Source organism: Neophocaena asiaeorientalis, unplaced genomic scaffold (assembly GCF_003031525.2).
Source record: "Neophocaena asiaeorientalis asiaeorientalis breed wild unplaced genomic scaffold, Neophocaena_asiaeorientalis_V1.1 scaffold15, whole genome shotgun sequence".
In the NCBI taxonomy this organism is placed as follows: domain Eukaryota; kingdom Metazoa; phylum Chordata; class Mammalia; order Artiodactyla; family Phocoenidae; genus Neophocaena; species Neophocaena asiaeorientalis.
In genome coordinates, this window is record NW_020185328.1 from 8,300,307 (window position 1) to 8,318,163 (window position 17,857).

Here is a 17,857-nt window from a genome sequence, read left to right on the forward strand (position 1 = left end):
CGCTTGGCGCCAGCAGCCCGCCCACTTCCCGCCTCCCTCGCCATTGCCGCCCTCCCGGTTCCTTCTCCGCACCGCTGTCAGCCTCAGCTTCCCCCCAAGAGGGCGCATCGTCTAAACTCAAAGGACAAGCGGGAAGCGAAGCCTTTTCAGGGACCACCCCTCGCGGCTCTTCAGGCACCAAGGCCGCCAAGATGGCGCTGAAGGCGCAGGCGAGGTCACCTAGCGAGCGTTCGGGGGCCCCGCCCCCTGGGCCCCGCCCACACCCTGGAGGGTGGTCTGTGCCAGACATGGGCGGGTCCGGGCGGTTCCAGACGGGTCCAGCGTCCTGCGTGTCAGCGGTCTTGGCACAAGCTGGTAGATTAGAGACTGAGTAGCCGGACGGAGAGTCAAGATGGCAGCGCTGTTTAGGCGAAGCTGCGGGGTGAGAGGAAGAGCAGGGCTCGGCGCGGGTGGGAAATGGAGCTTGTGGTGTTTGGCGAGGGGGACCTGGACCGGAAATATGTGTGGCGGGGGGTGCGGTGTGGAAAGCGGTGATAAGGAAGGAGTCCGCTTCGGGGCGCCTTAGCCCTCCTTACCCCACCTCTGGCAAAGCCTGGATTCCGGACCCTGACTTTCACGCCCACCCCCTCCTCTCCTTGTGGGACGGAATGCTTCCTGCGTTTTCACTTTCCTCTATACCCTCGGCAACTGCCCCCGGTATAGGCGGCGTCCACTTTTGAGAATATCGCTTATCTTTCTCTGGCCCGAGACCCTTCCAAAGGTTTTCCGGAGGAATCCCATTCTATCTCGAAGTAAATCCATCTCTGAATTGGCCGGTGCCTCAGAATTACAACCCTGAACTAACTAGTTTTTGCTGAACTAGTATGTCTTGGGGAAAACGCTCTACTGGCTTTCTATCCCCAGCCTAAGAAGAAGGTCATAAAGTAAATTTTATTCTGCAATTGATGTATACTACAACAGCGGTCCCCAAGCTTTTTTTCGCACAAGGGACAGGTTTCATGGAAGACGAATTTTTTCCATGGGGGTGGGGGGATGGTTCACGAGGTAATGCGAGCGATGCGGAGCCCAGGTGAAGAAGATTTCGCTCGCTAGCCCACTACGCACCTCCTGTTGTGCGTCTTGGTTCCTAACAGGCTGCGGCCTGGTATCCTGCGGCCCCGGGGGTTGGGGACCCCTGTACTACAAAGTGCAGCCTGCCAAGTCACGGGGAAAAGGAAAACGGAGCAGCTGCTCATTAGGATACTTAAAAAGTTTAATATGCTTTTGTTTTCGTAATATGGAGAGAGACGCCTCCACGTTGTGTACGTTAAAAAAAAAGAGGAAAGTAAATCATACGGCACAATTTTCTTTGAAGCTTGTTTGTATATTCTAGTGTTGTCTCACAGATTTTAAATTGTCTCAGTCACTAGATATATTTTGTGCTTTATTATTTATATAGTCACACAAGACTGCCATTTAAATGTCATTTATAATTAAGAACGTTATGCCCAGTACCAAAATAGTAGCAGATTTAGAATTTCGAGTAATTCGAATGGATTTTTGCCCAATATTTGTCATTGTTATGCAGGTTAATGGACTCTGAAGGCAGAGATTGGGGGATTTAAAAAATGATTTTAAACTCTGACACCAGAAAAAAAGAGGGATTTCTCAATCTTGCAAAAAAAGGAAATAGAAAAACCTATCCAGAAAACTTATACCCCTGTATCTCTTCTTTGACACTCCCATAAAACTAAGACTAATTCCTAAGAAATATGCAAAAGTCTTTAATTATATCTGTGCTGTTATTGCAGAGTTAATGCTTGATTAAAGTTGCTGCCTTTTGGAGGTTTGGAATTCCATTGTTCTGATCAGAGAGCTCACAGTAGTAACCAATATTTATATAGCATTACGCTTCCAAGATATTATCTTATTTTAATCATCTCTGCAATTACCCAGTAAGATTAGCCTCATTTTCCAGGTTTGAAAAGTTAATTAACAGGGCTTTGGGCATTGTTCCCTGGCTGTAGCTACCTTTGTACTTTGTTTTACATAACATGTTTTCCTGAAAAATCATATGTAAACTTCTTGTAAATTATTTTAGATACACTAATAATTCCCTATTTAAAGTCTCCCAGCAGACCATTTTACCTGTATTGTGAGGTCTAATTTTGTGCAATGCTGTCAAAACACACATTTAGAAGGGTCAAGTTTTTTGGTCTGATTTTTGTGGGGTTTTTTTTTTGTTTGTTTGTTGGAATCTAATAACCAATTAGGATACTTAAATTGAAAGAGCAGTATAGCAAGGTGGTTGATGGCATGAGTTCATGATAGTAAATGTTAGAATAATAATCCTGGTTCCTAATAGTAAGTAGAGTGACCTTGGCCAATTTTACTTGACTTTTCCAAGCCTCAGTTTCTACATATGCAAAATAAGAATAAAAATAGTTCCTTAATCTTGGGATTGACCGAAAGATTCAGTGCATTAATACGTGGAATGTGACTAAAGAAGAATAGGTTTGGTCTATGATGACTGGACAATGAGTATCAGAGAAACCATGTTTTACTTCCAAAATAAAATTAATGAAAATTGCAAAAAAGATATGAATTTTTGTACTCTATTTTTTTCAAAATTGTAGTATAAAGTATGTTATCACTTTGAAAGGGTTATTTAAATTACGATATTTGACAGTCTTCATTGTCACTTTAAATGTAGATAATTCTGTTTACAAGTTCAAGTTGTCATCTACAAAGTGGACACTTTCTTTTCACAGATTTTGAAAAACATAAGCAAGTTCAGTTCTTGATCTTTTAGTATATTGTTGAGTTGCTCTTTTCTTTCAATGTCTAGCTTACTAGAATTTAGTTCCATCAAATTCCTTGAAGTATAAATTGTGTAATTTTGGCTGTCCTCAAACATTTACTTAGGAGTTCCAGTATGATTTCCAGTTTGATAACTTTAATAAATGCGAGTGGTTACTTTTTGTGTACATTGAACTGTTGTGAGTATAAAAATGGATTGCAAAGGAATAATATCTGCTTATATTTTTTATATATATTTTTTGAAGAAATATGCATGTATTTCAGGTATTAAGACAAGTAGTATATTAATGGTTTAGAATAGGGTTGACAAACTGTAAAGAGACAGTAAATATTTTTGGCTTTGTGGACCATATGGTTTCACAACTCTGCTGTGAAAGCAGCAATAGACAATATGGTATGGCTGTGTTCCAACAGAATTTTATTTACAAAACTGGTGGGTACTATAGTGTGCTTACCCTTCGCTTAGAATATTCTAAGAATACTTACAGACAACAGCAGAAAATATAGAAAATTGTTTTAGGCTAATTTGTTTTATTAAATAAAGTGAGGTATCGTAGAAAATGGGATCCTCCAAGGGGAAGATTCCCAGAGGCATTCCTGGGAGGCTCTCCAGAGACAGGGTATCAAAGTTGATGGACTAGGCAACTCTTGAATGTATGGTACCATCCTATTGTTGCCCCCCCCACCCCGGTTCCAACTCCCCAATCACAAATGTTCTAGAACTTGTAGATGAGATTTCTCGAATAGTGGTTCTAAGTCTACCACTACCCCTGATTGGTATTTGTCTTGGAAACACTCCATGTTAGTAGTGCAAATACTACTAATCAGTTTTAGTTGCATTGCATTTTTTTTTCTTTTTCTTTTTTTTTTTTTTTGCGGTAATGTGGGATCTTCCCGGACTGGGGCATGAACCCGCGTCCCGCGCATCGGCTGGCGGACTCTCAACCACTGCGCCACCAGGGAAGCCCTGCATTACATTTTTTAAAAATTTTATTTTATTTATTTATTTTTTATACAGCAGGTTCTTATTAGTTATCTATTTCATACATATTAGTGTATACATGTCAATCCCAATCTCACAATTCATCCCCCCCTCCACAGCATTCCCCCCCTTGGTGTCCATACATTTGTTCTCTACATCTGTGTCTCTATTTCTGCCTTGCAAATGGTTCATCTGTACCATTTTTCTGGGTTCTCCATATATGTGTTAATATACGATATTTGTTTTTCTCTTTCTGACCACTCTGTATGACAGTCTCTAGGTCCATCCATGTCTCTACAAATGACCCAATTTTGTTCCTTTTTATGGCCGAGTAATATTCCATTGTATATATGTACCACATCTTCTTTATTCATTAATCTGTCAGTGAGCATTTAGGTTGCTTCCATGACCTGGCTATTGTAAATAGTGCTGCAGTGAACATTGGGGTGCATGTGTCTTTTTGAATTATTGTTTTCTCTGGCTGTGTGCCCAGCAGTGGGGTTGCTGGGTCATGTGGTAATTCTATTTTTAGTTTTTTTAAGGAACCTCCATACTGCTCTCCATAGTGGCTGTATCAGTTTGCATTCCAACCAGCAGTGCAAGAGGGTTCCCTTTTCTCCACACCCTCTCCAGCATTTGTTGTTTGTAGATTTTCAGATGATGCCCATTCTAACGGGTGTGAGGTGATACCTCATTGTAGTTTTGATTTTCATTTCTCTAATAATTAGTGATGTTAAGCAGCTTTTCATGTGCCTCTTGGCCATCTGTATGTCTTCTTTGGAGAAATGTCTATTTAGGCCTTCTGCCCATTTTTGGATTGGGTTGTTTGTTTTTTTAATATTGAGCTGCATGAGCTGTGTATATATTTTGGAGATTAATCTTTTGCCTATTGATTCATTTGCAAATATTTTCTCCCATTCTGAGGGCTGTCTTTTTGTCTTGTTTATAGTTTCCTTTGCTGTGCAAACGTTTTTAAGTTTCATTAGGTCCCATTTGTTTATTTTTGTTTTTATTTCCATTACTCTAGGAGGAGGGTCAAAAAACATCTTGCTGTGATTTATGTCAGAGTGTTCTTCCTATGTTTTCCTCTAAGAGTTTTATAGTGTTCGGTCTTACATTTAGGTCTTTAATCCATTTTGAGTTTATTTTTGTGTATGGTGTTAGGGAGTGTTCTAATTTTATTCTGCTACATGTAGCTGTCCAGTTTTCCCAGCACCACTTACTGAAGAGACTGTCTTTTCTCCATTGTATATCCTTGCCTCCATTGTCATAGATTAGTTGACCATATTTGTGTGTCTACCTCTGGGCTTTGTATCCTGTTCCATTGATCTGTATTTCTGTTTTTGTGCCAGTATCATACTGTCTTGATTACTAGAGCTTTGTAGTATAGTCTGAAGTCAGGGAGTCTGATTCCTCCAGCTCCATTTTTTTTCCCTCAAGAGTACTTTGGCTCTTGGGGGTCTTTTGTGTCTCCATACAAATTTTACGATTTTTGTTCTAGTTCTGTAAAAAATGCCATTGGTAATTTGATAGGGATTGCATTGAATCTGTAGATTCCTTTGGGTAGTAGAGTTATTTTCACAATATTGATTCTTCCAATCTAAGAACATGGTATATCTCTCTATCTGTTTGTGTCATCTTTGATTTCTTTCATCAGTGTCTTATAGTTTTCCAAGTACAGGTCTTTTGCCTCCTTAGGTAGGTTTATTCTTAGGTATTTTATTCTTTTTGTTGCAATGGTTAATGGGATTCGTTCCTTAATTTCTCTTTCTGATCTTTCGTTGTTAGTATATAGGAATGCAAGAGATTTCTGTGCATTAATTTTATATCCTGCAACTTTACTGAATTCATTGATTAGCTCTAGTAGTTTTCTGGTGGCATTTTTAGGATTATCTATTTATAGTATCATGTCATCTGTAAACAGTGACAGTTTTACTTCTTTTCTGATTTGTATTCCTTTTATTTCTTTTTCTTCTCTGATTGCTGTGGCTAGGACTGCCAAAACTATGTTGAATAAGAGTGGAGAGAGTGGATATCCTTGTCTTGTTCCTGATCTTAGAGGAAATGCTTTCAGTTTTTCACCATTGAGCATGATGTTTGCTGTGGGTTTGTCATATATGGCCTTTATTTTGTTGAGGTAGTTTCCCTCTGTGCCCACTTTCTGGAGAGTTTTTGTTGTAAATGTGTGTTGAATTTTGTCAAAAGCTTTTTCTGCATCTATGGAGATGATCATATGGTTTTCATTCTTCAGTTTGTTAATATGGTATATCACATTGATTGATTTGCATATATTGAAGAATCTTTGCATCTCTCGGAAAAATCCCACTTGATCATGGTGTATGATTCTTTTAATGTGTTTTTGGACTCTGTTTGCTAGTATTTCGTTGAGGATATTTGTGTCTATATTCATCAGTGATATTGGTCTGCAATTTTCTTTTTTTGTCGTATCTTTGTCTGGTTTTGGTATTAGGGTGATGGTGGCCTCATAGAATGAGTTTGGGAGTGTTCCTTCCATTGTATTTCTGAGGTGTCCATTGTAACTTCTCCTTTTTCATTTCTAATTTTACTGATTTGAGTCCTCTCGCTCTTTTTCTTGATGAGTCTGGCTAAAGGTTTATCAATTTTGTTTATCTTCTCAAAGAACCAGCTTTTAGTTTTATTGATCTTTGCTATTGTTTTCTTTGTTTCTATTTCATTTATTTCTGCTCTGATCTATGATTTCTTTCCTTATATTAACTTTGGGTTTTCTTTGTTCTTCTTTCTCTAGTTTCTTTAGGTGTAAGGTTAGATTGTTTATTTGAAATTTTTTCTTGTTTCTTGAGGTAGGATTGTATTGCTATAAACTTCCCTCTTAAAAAAAAAAAAAAAAAAAACTTCCCTCTTAGAACTGCTTTTGCTGCATCCCATAGGTTTTGTTTCGTCATGTGTTCATTGTCATTTGTCTCTAGGTGTTTTTTGATTTCCTATTTGATTTCTTCAGTGATCTCTTGGTTATTTAGTAATGTATTGTTTAGCCTCCATGTGTTTGTGTTTTTTACTTTTCTTTTCCCCTGTAATTTATTTCTAATTTCATAGTGTTGTGGTCGGAAAAGATGCTTGATATGATTTGTTTTCTTAAATTTACTGAGGCTTGATTTGTGACCCAAGATGTGATCTGTCCTGGAGAATGTTTCATGTGCACTTGAGAAGAAAGTGTAATCTGCTGTTTTCAGATGGTCCTGTAAATATCAATTGAATCTATCTGGTCTATGGTGTCTTTTAAATCTTGTGTTTCCTTATTAATTTTCTGGATGATCTGTCCATTGGTGTAAGTGAGGTGTTAAAGTCCCCCACTATTATTGTGTTACTGTGGATTTTCTCTTTTATAGGTGTTAGCATTTGCCTTATGTGTTGAGGTGCTCCTATGTTGGGTGCATATATATTTATAATTGTTATATCTTCTTCTTGGATTGATCCCTTGATCATTATGTAGTGTCCTTCCTTGTCTCTTGTAACATTCTTTGTTTTAAAGTCTATTTTATCTGATATGATTGTTGCTACTCCAGCTTTCTTTTGATTTCCATTTGCATGGAATATCTTTTTCCATCCCCTCACTTTCAGTCTGTATGCATCCCTAGTTCTGAACTGGCTCTCTTGCAGACAGCATGTACATGGGCCTTGTTTTTGTATCCATTCAACAAGCCTGTGTCTTTTGGTTGGAGCATTAAATCCATTCACATTTAAGGTGATTATTGAAATGTATGTTCCTATCACCATTTTCTTAATTGTTTTGAGTTTGTTTTTGTAGTACCTTTTCTTTTGTGTGTTTCCCACTTAGAGAAGTTCCTTTAGCATTTGTTGTAGAGCTGGTTTGGTGCTGCTGAATTCTCTTAGCTTTTGCTTTTCTGAAGCTTTTGTTTTCTCCATCGAATCTGAATGAGATCCGTGCTGGGTAGAGTAATCTTGGTTATAGGTGCTTCCCTTTCATCACTTTAAATATATCATGCCACTCCCTTTTGGCTTGTAGAGTTTATGCTAAGAAATCAGCTGTTAAGCTTATGGGAGTTCCCTTGTATATTATTTGTCCTTTTTCCCTTGTTCCTTTTAATAATTTTTCTTTGTCTTTAATTTTTGTCAGTTTGATTACTGTGTGTCTTGGTGTGTTTCTCCTTAGGTTTATCCTGCCTGGGACTTGGGTGCTCCCTGGACTTGGGTGGCTATTTCCTGGACTTGGGTGGCTTCCTGGACTTGGGTGGCTATTTCCTTTCCCATGTTAGGGAAGTTTTCGACTATAATCTCTTCAAATATTTTCTCGGGTCCTTTCTCTCTCTCTTCTCCTTCTCATACCCCTATAACATGAATGTTGTTGCGTTTAATGTTGTCCCAGAGGTCTCTAAGGCTGTCTTCATTTCTTTTCATTCTTTTTTTTAATTCTTTCTGCTGCAGTGAATTCCACCATTCTGTTTTTCAGGTCACTTATCCGTTCTTCTGCCTCAGTTATTCTGCTATTGATTCCTTCTAGTGTAGTCTTCATTTCAGTTATTGTATTGTTCATCTCTGTTTGTTTGTTCTTTATTTCTCCTAGGTGTTTGTTTTTTAATTCTTTTAGGTCTTTGCTAAACATTTCTTGCATCTTCTTGATCTTTGCTGCCATTATTTTTCCAAGGTCCTAGATCATCTTCACTATCATTATTCTGAATTCTTTTTCTGGAAGGTTGCCTATCTCCACTTCATTTAGTTGTTTTTCTGGGGTTTTGTCTTGTTCCTTCATCTGGTACATAGTCTTCTGCCTTTTCATTTTGTCTGTCTTTCTGTGAATGTGGTTTTTGTTCCACAGGCTACAGAATTGTAGTTTTTCTTGCTTCTGCTGTCTGCCCTCTGATGGATGAGTCTATCTAAGCTGTGCCAGCTTTCTGATGGGAGGGACTGGTGGTGGGTAGAGCTGGCTGTTGCTCTGTTGGGCAGAGCTCAGTAAAACTTTAATCCACTTGTCTGCTGATGGGTGTGGCTGAGTTCCCTCCCTGTTGGGTGTTTGGCCTGAGGCGACTCAGCACTTGCACCTACCTGGCTCTTTGGTGGGGCTAATGAGGACTCCAGGAGGGCTCACACCAAGGTGTACTTCCCAGAACTGCTGCCAGTGTCCTTGTCCCCGTGGTGAGCCACAACCACCCCCCACCTCTGCAGGAGACCCTCCAACACTAGCAGGCAGGTCTGGTTCAGTCTGCTACAGGGTCACTGCTCCTTCACCGGGTCCTGATGTGCACACTGTTTTGTGTGTGCCCTCCAAGAGTGGAGTCTCTGTTTCCCCCAGTCCTGTTGAAGTCTTGCAATCAAATCCCACTAGCCTTCAAAGTCTGATTCTCTGGGAATTCCTCCTCCCATTGCTGGACCCCCAGGTTGGGAAGCCTGACATGGGGCTCAGAACCTTCACTCCAGTAGGTGGACTTCTGAGGTATAATTTTTCTCCAGTTTGTGAGTCACCCACCCAGTGGTTATGGGATTTGATTTTATTGTACTTGCGCCCCTCCTCCCATCTTATTGCGGCTTCTCCTTTGTCTTTGGTAGTGGGCTATCTTTTTTGGTGAGTTCCAGTGTCTTCCTGTCGATGATTGTTCAGCAGTTGTGATTCTGGTGCTCTCACAAGAGGGAGTAAGCGCACATCCTTCTACTCTGCCATCTTGAACCAATCTCTCCACATTGCATTTTTTTAAAAAAGAATTTCCTTTATGATAGGTGTTCAAATATCTGATAATTGGCTTAATACAGAAGTCAAATTATTGTTGAGGGCATTTAAGTAATGACTTAAACTGTTTTCTTGAATATGGTCAAAGAAGCTGTTCTACTCACTTGTGTTGTCAGTATTCTATTTGACTCATGTTTAATTTATCAAATTTATTGTAATAAAATTGTTCTTTGTAGGTACTGAGAAGTCTTTCTCGCTTTGACTGGAGATCACAACATACGAAAGCTGTCCAACACCGTGAACCTGGATCAGGATTTAGTTTTGGTATATGTTTTGTTCTGTGTTTTGATTTTAAACTTTTTTTGTTGTATGTTTGCAGCTTTTTATATGTATTTATCTGAAACATGTTTGTAAACAAACTTAGTAATGTCTGTAAGTGAATAGAACCAATCACCATCCACAGGTTGTTCACAGTTAGTCATACCCATTCTTCCTGATCTTGTTTTCTTCTCCATCATAATACTCTATACATAAATCTGTATTAGCAGCATACATATATATTTCCGCCATTTTTCTTAAGTATATATCCCCAAATAAATAACAAATTCACTGCTACATATGACTAGTCTTCAACTTAGAAATGAATGCAACAAATACTTCTTAAACACTTATTAGTTACAAGGTGCTAGGTGCCTGCTAATAAGCCAGAGCCTGGTTTGTCCATAATATATCTGAACTGCAGTTTGGTGCTAGTACATGTGGTTCTCAGTTTTGGGATCAGGGAGCCATGTGGTGTCGGAGGGAAAAGGAATAAGATTTTGCTTCCCTTTTCTCTCTAAAATGAAGAGCCCCACCCAGGCAAAAAATTTGAAAAATAATCCCTTTCTTCAGCATCCTTTGCCCCCTAAAGTGCTTTTTGCTTCAAAATTATTACCTTTCCTCTAGTTGAAAACCCATTTTCTCAGTTCACTTGGTCTCAGAAAATAGTTAAAAGGCAGCTGAGATAATTAACTCACACCCAGGTAGAAATAACAAACTCAAAACTCCCTAAGGTTATCATTTTTGGTTTTTGTTTTATTTTTTAAGATTGTTAACATCTTTATAAAGTTTTTTTAACAGAATTAAGTGAAAAATTTGAAACAGCCTGAGGATAGCAGTTTGGGACACTGGATCTTATTTTCTTATTGAGACGTTAGCATAGGTTTGGTATGGTTGCTCCTTAGTTTCAGTTTGTCACGTACAGATTCATACTCAATAGTAAGAGACTAGCAGGAGAAATCTATGGTTGTTCGCTGACTGACAGAAGATGAGATGGATACAAGTGTTTAGGAGGGAGATTGTGGAGCTCAAGAAAAGGAATAGGGATAACACCTATGACCAGTTGCACCTGGTTGTTTAGCTATAAAATGGGGATAATATCTACAACAGAGGATTTATTTGAAGATTAAATTATATGACATATGTGAAGTCCTAGCACATAGTAACTGGATCAAAGTAGGTTCTCAAATAATACGTAATAGATCCTTGCCTTCCCTCCTCTTTACCCACTCACAATTTTGATATGAATTGGCCCCAATTTTAGACGTAAAGTTGTGATGTAGAGAACACTAGACTGAAACGCTAAGTATACTTTTATTGCTAATTCATTGTAAGGCTCTGGAGCTATCGTTTCCTTAGTCTGGGCTTTTGTTTCCTTATTTATACAATGAGAGATTCAACACCGAATTTCTAATGTCTTTTACATTTTATTTCATATATCCCTATAGAAATGATTACTATACTCCTAAACATTCTTGCTCATTCTTGCCTTTCTGCCTTTTTTCTCATTCTTCTTACCTGAAATACTCTGTATCTTTTTAAAATTTTACCTATCCTTTGATAGTATGGATTTTTAAAAGTATGGTGGTAATTGGCTTCTGTCCTCGGTCCAGTCACCCTATTCACTTCATTAATTTGAGAAGCTTTCCCACCACTTTTGCCAGTTGCTTTGTGCTAATTTATAAGCTTAAATTATCTGAGTTTAAAGGAGGAGTAAAATTGAAATTATGATATTAGTATTATATGATATTTTGGAACAAGTTTTATTGGTTTATGGTCACTGGTCATATCTTATCTCCCTAATTAGATTGATTCTTGAGATCAGGGCATTGTCATATGTATTAGTTTTATTTCAGTGTTAGTCAAAGTTTGATGAGTCTGCTTTGGAACTAATAATAAGTAAGAAAAATTGTTTTTACCTTAACACTTGGAAGAGGAAAACTCAAGTTTATATCTGTTACTCATTTGTAAAAGCTAGAAATCTTACCTACTTTTTTGGCATGAGTATCGATATAGATTTATTCACATAGCACAGTGAAATCTTGATTAGTCTGAAGGCACATTGTAGTCTGACTTTCTTGTTATCAAGGTTTAAAGTCTCCATTATAAATATAAATTTCCACATACTTCATTTCCCTCAACTCATTGTCCTATTTTAATGTTTTCTAAATAACTTTCCCTTAGCGTTCACTGAACAGCAGAAAGAATTTCAAGCTACTGCTCGTAAATTTGCCAGGGAGGAAATAATCCCAGTTGCTGCAGAATACGATAAGACTGGCGAGGTAGGTTTATGCATTTTAAGGAGAGAAAAGTCTTTGACATATTTTACAAGATTTTAAATATAAATAGATTTTAAATGTAACTGGCTTTTATCTTTATTATTTTTTTTTTCTTTCAGTACCCTGTCCCACTAATTAAAAGAGCCTGGGAACTTGGTTTATTGAATACACACATTCCAGAAAGTTGTGGTAAGCTTTCTTTACATTTTTAATTCTAGAATGCCTATGTACAAGAAGAATTTTGAAATTCTATTCAGTCATTCTTTCAGATATTTGTTGCCATTAAATGGTTTTCTACCTTTGTGCCACTGTTCAGACTTCAGTATTTGTCAGCTTTTAGAAGCCTTGTACTCAACACTTAGAGGCATTCTTCCTTCTTTATAACTGGTTCCGATGTTAACTTGATCCTAATCCTTGGTAACGTCTACCTCTACAGTTAGTTGATTTGTTGCATTTTAATTCTACCTTTGATTTTACATTTTATTGAGACTTTCCTTTCACTCCTTTCGTCAGTCAAAAGGTTAAAATTTTAGCAGAGTTGAATCAAGTTTTTACAAAATCAAGCTGAAACAGGAAGACAGGTCCAGATTACAAATAGTAAGAGAATTTTTTGAAATTTTAAAACTTATTTTAGAGAAGTATACTTTGTTACTGTACTAGCCAGAAAACTTCTAGTTTCTAGTGTTATAGATACTGTTTTTGCAAATTTGCTGTTAAAATCAATTAGGTTATATTGGAAGTAATTTAAATAGTTGACCCTTATTTCTGTTGAGGTGTGCTATATATTATAATGGGCTCTTAAAACATTTTGATACTGTAGGAGGTCTTGGACTTGGAACTTTTGATAGCTGTCTAATTACTGAAGAAATGGCTTATGGATGTACAGGGGTTCAGACTGCTATTGAAGGAAATTCTCTGGGGGTAAGTTACCTAGAAAATGAATTGCTTAACTGAGCTGTTGTTAATGAAACAGTACTGCTAAGTTAGGTTAGCTGGTGGAACACAGTTTTCTTTAAAAAGGAACACAAGATTCTGCAGTGAAGCCTGGAGTTCTTTTCCATGAGTTGATCATTTTGGCTGTTGTATTTAGTACTTGGAGTCCTAGCTGTCTCTGTGGGAAACTGTACACTTTGGCTGTGGCTTCAGTGGCAATTCTTATGTAAGGGCATTCAGGAGAAGGATTGGAATGGCTTGCTGCCACTGCTGGCAATGCTGAAATTTAGTGAGTAATTCTTAGGACATCTGATCATATATACCATGTCATTTATTGTAAATTTAATTCTTTTTTTGTTTGTTTATTTTTGTCTGCATTGGGTCTTCGTTGCTGCGTGCAGGCTTTCTCTAGTTGCAGCGAGTGGGGGCTGCTCTTCATTGCAGCGCGCAGGCTTCTCATTGCGTGGCTTCTCTTGTTGTGTAGCATGGGCTCTAGGCACGTGGGCTTCAGTAGTTGTGGTGCATGGGCTCAGTAGTTATGACTCACGAGCTCTAGAGCGCAGGGTCAGTAGTTGTGGCACACGGGCTTAGTTGCTCCACGGCATGTCAGATCTTCCCGGACCAGGGCTCGAACCCGTGTCCCCTGCATTGGCAGGTGGATTCTTATCCACTGTGCCACCAGGGAAGTCCGTAAATTTAATTCTCTACTTGTGTATCTTATTACAGTAGATTTTTATATATTATATTACCAACAAGTTCTGTATAAATTTGTTTTATGAAAATACTTGGATTAATAGATTTATATCCTTGTGGTTTTAGCTCTCTAACTTAGAGGCAGAATAAAGGCCAATTCTTTGGACTTACCCTTGGGGAAAAATAGTTCTCATGTTTTGAATTAAGTATTTCAATTTACATACCTAATTTTAAAATATCTTGCTTTTTTAATATCACTTTTCTTTGGTTGATAGCAAATGCCTGTTATTATTGCTGGAAATGATCAACAACAAAAGAAATATTTGGGGAGACTGACTGAGGAGCCAATGATGTGTGTGAGTATGTGTAGCTGCTGCTTTATTTCACATTTAAAGAAGTGAATAAGTGTGCTCTTTTTCCTTTTCAGTCTGTATATATACACTGGGCTACAGCACATTAAGGCAAAAGCAACATATTTAGGTACAATGATGTTTCTGGGATGCCAGAAAGTGTCAAAAAATAATCCTCTTGCTTATTTCCAGGAGAGTAATAGCTACTTAATGGAGCACTCCAGAGCTCTAGAACTGAGCAGTTGTGTCAGGAAGTTCAGATGGAATACATGGCAGTAGGTGTTTGAACTAGTAGTTTCTTGAACTAATAAGAAATTAATATGACTGAAAAGATAGCAGTTTAGTTTGTTGAATCACTGAGTGACTTCAGGAGGATATTTATAGATTTTATTTAATTTTCTGAGAACTACTCAACAATTTTTTTTTCCTTTTGCAGTACGTGGGCCTCTCACTGTTGTGGCCTCTCCCGTTGCGGAGCACAGGGTCAGGACGCGCAGGCTCAGCGGCCATGGCTCACGGGCCCAGACGCTCCGCAGCATGTGGGATCTTCCCGGACCGGGGCATGAACCCATGTCCCCTGCATCGGCAGGTGGACTCTCAACCACTGCACCACCAGGGAAGCCTTCAACAAATTTTTAAATTGTAATTAATTTTGGCTGTGCCGTGAGGCATGCAGGATCTTAGTTCCCCAACCAGGGATCAAATCTGTGCCCCTTGCAGTAGAAGCACAGAGTCTTAACCACTGGACTGCCAGGGAAGTCCCTAAATTGGATTTTTTTATGTAAGATATTCTTATACATTTTACACACATGCATGCTGCAGTTCTATACTGAAAGTGACTTTACATAGGATTTTTCTTTCTTTTGGTTATTAGTCAAATAGATTTCAGTCTAGGGTGTGATTGTGATACCAAAATATAGTAAATTGTTATCATTTTGAGCTAACTGAGAATTGGTCTGAAAGAGTAGAAAGTAGTATTTGAAAATAAATGTTTTTTATTTATTTCAGGTACCTAAATTTCAGGTAAACTTATGAAGACATTTATATGTATTTCCTACTTAGTTGTCAATTTGTTTTAACAGGTGGGAGTTACTTAGTAGGCTAATTCTCAATATTGTCTAAGAATTGTGTGAAACATCCGATTCTTTTCTTGTAATGTATATAATATTAGAAATAGGCTAAAAAATTGTAGCATAGAGATGCTTTGGAGAACCTAACTTATACACTGATATGAATATTTGTAATTATCTTACTGTTTATAAATAGGTATTTCTAAAATATTAGAGTCTTTAAAAGTAGTTCAAGTATTTTAAACATTTCTTTGGCAGTTTTGTTATTAATATCTTCAGTATATGTAAAAATACATTCACTCTAGTCCCTAAATTATTCTAACTTCTGAATTAATAAAGGTTTACTGTACATTTTCCCCCTTCTAGTGCATAATATTATTCAAATATGTATCTAGTGCAATTGATGTACTCAAAATATGAAGCCAAGGGTAAAAATGAAAATAGTCAATAAGTATATTAATGAAAAATATTGATTAATTTCTACTGAGAGTCGGTTGACTCTCAATAATATTTATAAAATTATACTACATATAATATGTTTTATTTAAACTTTTTAGAATTAATATTTTAAAAACTTTCAGATTGTTAAAATAGTATAGAAGATTTAGAAAAGTATGAAGAAGAACAAAAACATCTGTAATCCCTCAGATATGAAGTTAACTGCTATAACTGTCTTATTGTATACTCTATTAGATTTTTTAATACATATAGATGTATTTTTCACAATTAATGTCATATTATATATGCAGTTTTACATCCTTTTTAACATAACGAGCATTTTCTTATGTTCTACTTTTTAAATACTGTGATATTTATGACTACATAATATGCTATCTAATTGATGTACTATATATTATTTCACTATTCCCTATTGTTGAATATTTAAATACCTTATATTTTTGCTTTTAAAAATAATGTCAGACTTCCCTGGTGGTGCAGTGGTTAGGAATCCACCTGCCAATGCAGGGGACATGGGTTCAAGCCCTGGTTTGGGAAGATTCCACATGCTGCGGTACAGCTAAGCCCGTGCGCCACAACTACTGAACCTGCGCTCTAGAGCCCACGAGCCAACTACTGAGCCCGTGCATCACAACTACTGAAGCCCACGTGCCTAGAGCCCATGCTCCGCAGCAAGAGAAGCCACTGCGATGAGAAGCCCATGCACTGCAACGAAGAGTAGCCCCTCCTCGACGCAACTAGAGAAAAGCCCACACGTAGCAACGAAGACCCAACGCAGCCAAAAATAAATAAATAAATTTATTAAAAAAATAATAATAATGTCATGGTAGGGGACTTCCCTGGTGGTCCAGTGGTAAAGAATCCACCTTACAATGCAGGGAACGTGGGTTTGATCCCTGGTCAGGGAACTAAGATCCCATATGCCGCAGGGCCACTGAGCCCGTGCGACATAACTACTGAGCTCGTGTGCCTCAACTAGAGAGCCTGCGTGCTGCAAACTACAGAGCCCATGTGCTCTGGAACCCACGTGCCTCAACGACAGAGCCCAGACGTCCTGGGGCCTGTGCTCCACAACTGGAGAAGAGAAAACCTGTACGCCACAACAAGAGAGAAGCCCATGTGCCATAATGAAAGATCCTGCATGCCTCAACGAAGATCCCACATACCACAACTAAGACCTGAAGCAGCCAATAAAAAAAAAAAATAATAATAATAATAATGTCATGGTAAAAATTGATACAGAAAAAGATGATAAGTTTTTGGATTTAATTTACAGTTACAGTGTTAGTGCATGTTCGTAAGACTTAATCTCTTACCAGATCATGTGATCAGTTATACTCTTGCGGAGGAAAGTGAGTACAGAAATAAATCAGGATGATACTATAATTATTTTTTAATACCACTTAGTGCAAAAACATTTTCTAAAAATCAAAACTAATTGTATTATTGCATATATATTACACATATAGTATTAAAATATCAATAATAAGTTAGAAACCATATTTATTTTTCAAAGATTAGATTAAATCTTTCAAAAAGTATATACCTAAAATATAGTATATATTTTAAAAAGTATATACCTAAAATATATGCAGTATTAGACAACTGGAAACAAGTATTAGACTACTAGGACAAGCTTGTTATGGGCAAGACATTCAGTAAACTTACTTGGTCTAAGAACTCATAAGTGTCTGAAAAAGCGTAACAGTGGTAAAGAAAACTCTTGTCATAAAACCATGTATTTCCAGTGGAACTGAGAAGTAGCTGAAATGTAACTGAACATTGAACTTGGGGTCCTAAGACCTGGCTTCAAGCCATATAATAGCAATATGATCTTATATAGTTACTTAGCCTCAAAGTCTCTTCTGTATTTTCTTCTGTATTGTTATACACACCTATTTTGGTCATATAACATCTAAAAAGGATATAGTAAACATAAAACAAAATGCTTAAGTTTTTATAAGAATATCTTCACATAGTGTCCCTTTTGCAAAAATATAGTAATTTCTTTCATACCTCATGGCCAGGGGATACTTTGTTTTCCTTAACTGTCATTCATTCATCCATTCATTTACTCAATATCTGAATTCCCTGCTATATGCCAGACTTCAGCTTATAGGCAGTTTACACTTGTAACTACAGTATAGTATTTTTTTTGTCTTGGTAAGTAGGAAGCACAGAGACAGTTTTATAGTCCTCCATTAGTAATTATTTGAACCTCGAAGCGTGTGTTGTAGTATATTATTATTTCCGGTTTATCTTTATTTTCACTTCATTCCTGATTTTTTAAAAAGCATGCGTTATATGAACTA

General features: G+C 37.5%; 1 protein-coding gene across 2 annotated transcripts in view; it reads left to right on the forward strand.

The window, feature by feature from the left end:
- The first annotated feature begins 279 nt into the window (after nt 1-279).
- The window catches only part of ACADM (acyl-CoA dehydrogenase medium chain), a 48,138-nt gene continuing 30,560 nt past the window's right edge, over nt 280-17,857 (forward strand). Inside the window, exons 1-6 of one of the 2 annotated variants that reach the window (XM_024734615.1) lie at nt 280-421; nt 9,680-9,767; nt 11,946-12,043; nt 12,160-12,229; nt 12,861-12,961; nt 13,942-14,022. In XM_024734615.1, the coding sequence (XP_024590383.1) occupies nt 392-421; nt 9,680-9,767; nt 11,946-12,043; nt 12,160-12,229; nt 12,861-12,961; nt 13,942-14,022 (468 nt within the window). In that variant the 5' untranslated portion in view covers nt 280-391. Of the gene's footprint in view, nt 422-9,679; nt 9,768-11,945; nt 12,044-12,159; nt 12,230-12,860; nt 12,962-13,941; nt 14,023-17,857 lie in introns of those variants that run through there. The other variant, XM_024734616.1, reaches the window with a different exon arrangement.